This window comes from Gymnoscopelus braueri (assembly GCF_963280865.1).
Source record: "Gymnoscopelus braueri genome assembly, chromosome: 9".
Taxonomy (NCBI): domain Eukaryota; kingdom Metazoa; phylum Chordata; class Actinopteri; order Myctophiformes; family Myctophidae; genus Gymnoscopelus; species Gymnoscopelus braueri.
Window position 1 is genome coordinate 33,955,204 of NC_137610.1, and position 6,853 is coordinate 33,962,056.

At 36.6% G+C, this 6,853-nt stretch overlaps 1 protein-coding gene across 1 annotated transcript in view; it reads left to right on the forward strand.

Moving 5' to 3' along the window:
- mdkb (midkine b) overlaps positions 1–4,231 on the forward strand; it is a 12,135-nt gene extending 7,904 nt beyond the window's left edge. The window contains exons 3-5 of the mRNA XM_080438400.1: positions 123–287; positions 1,691–1,849; positions 3,032–4,231. Of these exons, the coding sequence (XP_080294526.1) occupies positions 123–287; positions 1,691–1,849; positions 3,032–3,054 (347 nt within the window). The 3' untranslated portion in view covers positions 3,055–4,231. The remainder of the gene's footprint in view (positions 1–122; positions 288–1,690; positions 1,850–3,031) is intronic.
- Positions 4,232–6,853: the final 2,622 nt, after the last annotated feature.

The following is a 6,853-nucleotide window of genomic DNA, read 5'->3' on the forward strand; positions in this document are numbered from 1 at the left end:
TTTGAAGATTTTTTAATATGTTTGCCTAACATGCCCAAAATAGGGATGCCTCGGGTTAATGTGGTTAAATGTCTGACCTGTAAATTGAACGAGCTTTGTGTGCTGTTTGTCTGTCTGTGCAGGACATAACAAACATGACAAGGGCCCTGAGTGCTCCACTGACACCGAGTACGGGAAATGTGTTCCTGAGTCTGGGGACTGTGGGCCGGGCTTGAGGGAAGCCACCTGCAAGGACCAAACCGAAAAGATCCACTGTTCCATCCCCTGCAATTGGAAGAAAGACATCTGTAAGATAAAGATTTATAGCTTTCTTAATCCAAGATTCTCTCACCATCATAATCCATTATAAAACATTTAATGTTTGATTTGTCACAAGTACCACTGTCCTCCAGGAGGCAATTGCAGCGGCTCAAACCCTAGCCTTGTAATGCTGTCTCATCTTATGTTTTAGTTCTAATTTTTTGGAATAATTAAAAGGGCCCTTAACTTATCTCACCAATCACTAAATCTAAACTGGTTCATCATAAAACCATCATAATGGCTTTATGACCATTCGAATTAATCCTAAAATGGCAGCCAATGCAATGATTTTAAAATTGGTGTAATGTGAGCTCTCCTACTGGCACTGGTCAGTGCTCCAGCAGCTGAATTTTAACTGTAACTGACCTACTGTATAGTTTTTTTTGCTAGACCAGACATAAGAGCATTACAGTAATCCAGCCTGCATGTCATAAAAGCATGCATTAGTCTCTTAGTGTTGGCTTTAGAAGGAAACAGCCTTATTTGAGCGATATTCTTAAGATGATAAAATGCAGTGATATGCACCATAGTCTACTGTGTGAATGGATGCTGTGTCTAATGTATATTCTACTCTCTGAATGGATGTTTGCATGTCCTGTCTAATGTATAGTCAACTGTCTGAATGGATGTTGCCTAGTCCTCTAGTGTCTAATGTGATGTTGCTCTTTTAGTCTTGTATGCCATTGCTCATTATTAGTACACTTTTGTAGTACAATTGTGTAATTTGCTTCGACTATATCAGTATCAGATGCCAAAAAAAATCTTTAAATTAACATACTTAACTTGACAATAACAATAAATAATACAACAATGAAATTAATAAAAAGTTATTCTGATTCAGATTCACAGACTCTTAAAATTTTTATAAACCTCTGGCACCCAATGTGTTAAAGAACATTGGTCTGGGGAGTGTCACGACCAAGTTTCAATATTAGTCTTACCGTGTTGAGGATTATTATCGTGCACTGACTAAGGCGAGCACATTAATGTTGTTATTATTATTATTATTATTATTATACTATTATTATATTATTATTGTTATTATTATACTATTATTATTATTATTATTATTATTATTATTATTATTATTATTATTATTATTATTATTATTATTATTTATAATTTTATATTATTGCTTTAAAAGCACAGTGAAGAATGACATGAAAGAGACTGCAGAGAGGCATATAGGCCCTGAATCAGATTGAAACTCACAATATCACCACTTTGTCTTTGTTAACATGTATTATGTATTGTGCATTGTTATGTATTGTGTACGCTTTAATGATTAAAGCATAGACAAGACATAAAAACCAACAACCAACCAACAACACCAAACATGATGTGTAGACAGTACACCACCTAACAATTGCACACTTCGTTTTCTCATCAGCTGACTGCAAGTATAAGTTTGGTGAATGGGGACCGTGTGACCCAGAAACACTCACTAAAAGTCGATCTGGGACTTTCAAGAAGGCGTTCTTCAATGCTAAGTGTCAGAACACAGTCAAGGTCTCCAAACCCTGTGCTACCAAACCCAAGAAGACAAGAGGTAATCAAACATGGCAGACCGACACATCTTCAAATACATAGGATCATGTTATTTACCAACCAACAAGATGTGGTCTAACTGCTTGAGGGAAAACCCATTTTGTCCTTGGGTTGTCTTAATAGTGGAGTAGATCAGGGGTTTTCAACTGGTGGTCCATGGACCACAGGTGGCCCGTGAAGGTATTGCATGTGGTCCCTGACCATGCATTTAGTAATGAGGGAAAGTGAAGATTTGTATTTACATTTTTATTCCACGGAACAGTGCATTAATGACCCGGTAACCTATGATGACGCGCCAATGTTGTCAGTTACTGGGAAGTCGGAGGTCAAGAAATTCCACAGAAAAGGGAGTTAGAATCTCAAGAAGGGGAAGTGTACTGGATTGCCTGATTGAGTAATCATTATTAGGAAATGTGCCCATATAATCGCATGTGTCTGCTCACTCATACATAAGATACAAATCAGTAAGTTTAATGGAAGGTTTGATAAAGTAAGAGAACAGAATAAGTGTAACCGTGGGATAGGAATAGATCAGTGGTTCTCAACCTTTTTTTGAGCTCTGGACCACTCGCATATTTCAGTTAAATAATGTGGCTTGATATAAATTGTTGCACGTACTATCGTGCAATGAATTAAATCAAGCCCTTAACAGTCATTATTCAATTTCAAGCTTTTTCAATTTATTAATTAATTCAAATGATTTTCTTACATTTTATGGACTTTTTAAATATTATCTAAACATATTTTAATACATTTAACAAAGGCATTTTATTTATTTATATTTTAATAAATGTCCCTATTGACAACCTGCAGGCCTAAATATGCCATGGACCACTAGTAGTCCATGGACCATTGGTTGAGAAACAGTGGGATATATAGACATGGGATGCATAGCAAGTGTTACCAAAGCAGTGAAAGCACTAATCTTAGCTCATATCACCACCCAACGCAACAGTGGTCCCCAGGTTGATTCTTAGTCAGGGTGGTGGTCCCTGCTTCACAATCAGTTGAAAACCCCTGGAGTAGCTCATTGAACCTTTGGACTGGGGTGCACGATTAAACACAGGAACCCATAAATAGCTGTACATTCTGATAGTTATATCATTGCTAATAGTATGGACAAATTAATAAGCACATGAATCCCAGCTGAGCTGTATAACTTGACACGACTGTCTTTGTCCAGTTCCACAAGAGAAGACACAGTAAAGGAGGACGAGGGCGATGACAGAAGAGGACAGCCTACAGGTTTCTCCTCTCTCCCCTCAGCACAACAATTGTCTTCCCCCAGAAACAACAAAAACATCATTTTTTTGTTCTTGGCTTTTTTTGCCCTTTGTATTTCTCATCTTTTCGGTTCAGATTTTTCCTTTTCTTTTTTGAGTTACTGTAAGTCTGTAAAGTTGTTTTCCAGGTATTTTTTCCAACTAGATAATGATGGTTAACTCTATGCTACATGTCAATAGTTTTTCATTTTTAATGGAAAGTTCAGGAGTTCATCTTTAGCTAGTTGTTTATTGTATAGCTGCTCTTGTCTGTAGAGCCTCTGTGCACCAGGGTCCAGTTGCATATACTTTGTTTAAGACAGGTTAAAACATTAGATTACCTTGAATTAACCAATTAGAACAGACTATTACATAATATGAGCCTATATTGCACCCTGGCTAAACTTGACCTAAGACTTGCATTATTGTACAACAGCTAAAAGATCTTACAAGTATAATGTTTTTAAGCTTTTAAATACTGTACATTTCTTTCTTTTGACATTTTAGGACCTATTTTTCATCTTTAAATCTAAATTGTTGCACCAATGAAAGAAATGACAGCTACCAGGGACTACACAAACATCCTTTGCACAATAAGCAATTTATATGGTAGCTGGCAGCTTTATTTGGTTATTAAATTACGATCACGAAGAGTAGCCATGGTTTTTGTTTTTTTCACATTTCAATTTATGTCTGACTAAAGTGACCAAAACTTGAACTTGAATAAGATGGTGTTGCTCGCCGAAAGTAACTGATTGTCAAATTAATGCAATGCATAGGGTCTTGTTTTTTAAAGTAAGCTTAATTTACTTCATCCCGTGAGGTTGTGGCTTGCAACACTATCATACTACAGAGTATATATTAGGCTTTATAAATTAGACTTTTTCTTTTTATGCAACTGGCCCCAGCATGTCTGTTCTGTCCTACTCTTACAACCAGATTTTGAAATATGCATACTGTATATGGGACTTCAGTACATCAATGTAGATGGGTCTGTAATAGTGAAATCATTAATTAAATCTATTTTTGAACAATATAGATTTTGTCATTGCAAAATGAGGCTTGTATAATGGAGTAAAATAAATGTACTGGGATAAAATAAATATTGTTTGTCTGTCTGTCTCTCCTACACTGTCTCCCTCTCAGTTTTCCTATACTTTCCGTCCCTCCTACGCCATCTCCCTCTGCTTTCCTACTGTCTTTCTCCAACCCTGTGTGTCTCTCTCAGCTTTCCTAAATTCCTACCATCCCTCTCTCCTACACTCTCTGCCTCTTAGTTTTCTTAACGACCGTCTCTCCTACACTTTCTCCCCCTCAGCTTTCCTACTATCTGTCTCTCCTACACTTTCTCCCTCTCAGCTTTCCTATCATCTCTCTCCTCTACACTGTCTCCCTCTCATTTTTCATAGTGTGTCTCCTCTGTACTGTCTCCCTTAGCTTTCTCAACAGTCTTTCTCAGTGAAGAACCAATGAAAGGTATAGTGGTCTGGTAAGATTCTTTCTACCCCCAGGTATATTGTTTGATCTTTGTCACAGCAGTTCTGCCCCACCAAAACAAACGATTAGCGATATCCGCCTCGGTATTTATTTACACCAGTAAAAATCGAATAGGCTAATAAGCATGGGCCTACCGGACTAGTCTAGAGATGAAGCTTGAAATAATTTTCAAAGCAGTGCTCTTCATCTCTGAAGGACAGACTAGGCTGGGATATCTTCTTTGCTTCAATGATCTTAACCTGAGCTAAAATTCTTTCCTTTAAAGGTGTTTATAAATACATAGTTAATAATTATTACAATTCACATTTAGAATGTATGCATTTAGCAGATGCTTTTCATCCAGACCAATTTACAAAGAGCAAGATCAGAGTGAACAGAATGAACTCAACTCTACTCAACCAACAACAGCGTAAATAAGCACTCAAGTGCTGCAGCCATCACTGATTGGGTAAAGATGCCTACTGGGAAGCATAAGGTTTACGCCCTGGCCCCATGCCTGGCCCCGATCTATGTGTCGAAGTGTTCCTGAGCAAGACACTGCCCTGTAGTGCCCACTGCATCCTAATAGTTAGGATGGGAAAATGCAGAGGACAAACCAGTCAAGTGCTAGGATAACAGGTAATACACCTAGCATTTATCTATATTTATTTAACTAAATAGCATTTGGTTATTTAGATTTAGATTGTCAAACTTTTTCATGTCAAGGACCACCAAATAAATGTGCCAGGGATCCCCATACAAAATGTGTTTTGATAAATGTTTAAAAAAATATGCGCAGCGTCCGATTGCGGTGGAACTTTCGCACTATCGCACTATGTTGAGTAAGAAATGCCACCCTTTTAACATTGCGCTATTTTAGCGCCACCAGGAGGGCGATTTTTGCAACAATTCTTTTTTTATATTACTCCTGCAAATTTTGGCCAAACATCGTACAAATCGGTACACATTATCTCTATAGTCAAGTGATCAAGACAGATCCGTCTGATTTTTCATATTCCATCCTGATTGGCGAATTGCGAACATTGATGGCCCACAATAACCTACCTGACCTGGCGGAGACCTGTGCTCAGAGGAGCACAGGTCAAAGATTTTTTGACAATAGCAGATCTACAATCTCATGATGCACCGCATAGTAAAACATTGTGAGCTTGTCGGTTATCGGCTATTTTCAAATATATATTATAAAGGGTTAAAGCTACCTTTATATTAACAGTTTTGCAGGACACCGGACCCCACTTTGAGAACCACTGGCTTAGTAGACCAGATACACCTGTTGAGGATCAGAATATGCTTAGCTGCTATGCTCAGTATGCATTGGTCAGTAAATCACTGCTTCAGCTTTAGTTTATTTTTGATTCTCTGTAGTAGGCTATATTTGCATACAAACCAGACATAAAATCAAAGTAATAAATGAAATAAAGTTGACTGTTGCACAGTTGCAGTACGATTTCAGGATATTTTTATACCTGGTAAGACAAAAGACTGTGTTTACCCTGCTTTCTACTGCCATATCAGCGCTTGCCACTTGTAGAGCAATTTTTTTAAATTAACATTGGTAGTGAATTTAGCCTTGTTTCTGTTGTCTTGATGTTACTTTCTGGGCCAGCACTCCTTTGAAAGGAGATGTTTAATTTAATTGCTAATAGCTGGTTACATAACGTTTCATAAAATGTATGATGAATGCATCAATTCAATTCTACCCTAAGTTGATTTCTGGAAGTGACAAACACAACAAGGTTAATCTCCAGTCATAGTGAACTGAGACTTTATTATTTGATTATAATAAATTTAGCCCCATTGATTCCGGTAGGAGACACAAATGCATTTGTGTCTCCTACCGGAATCAATGGGGACACATTTATTATAATCAAATTATTGGCTTAGGAATGTGACAAAAAAAAATATCTATGAATTCAAGGCTCCAGATGGTCAGTAATCAATAGAAAAAAAGTTATTTTGGGGGTGAACTACCCCTTTAAGACTCATGGTTGTTTGCAATGTTGATGTTGGAGGTTTAGTTTCTTGTTGTAGTTTTTGTTTGAGTTTATGCAAATTAACCCTGGTCTTATATTCATTATTTAATAATAATAATAATTATATATATTTATATATATATATATATATATATATATATATATATATATATATATATATATATATATATATATATATATATATATAATTTCTTATGCATGTGTTAACTATTGAGGTCAATTTATTAAAATGTGCTTCAAATTTGAATGGAA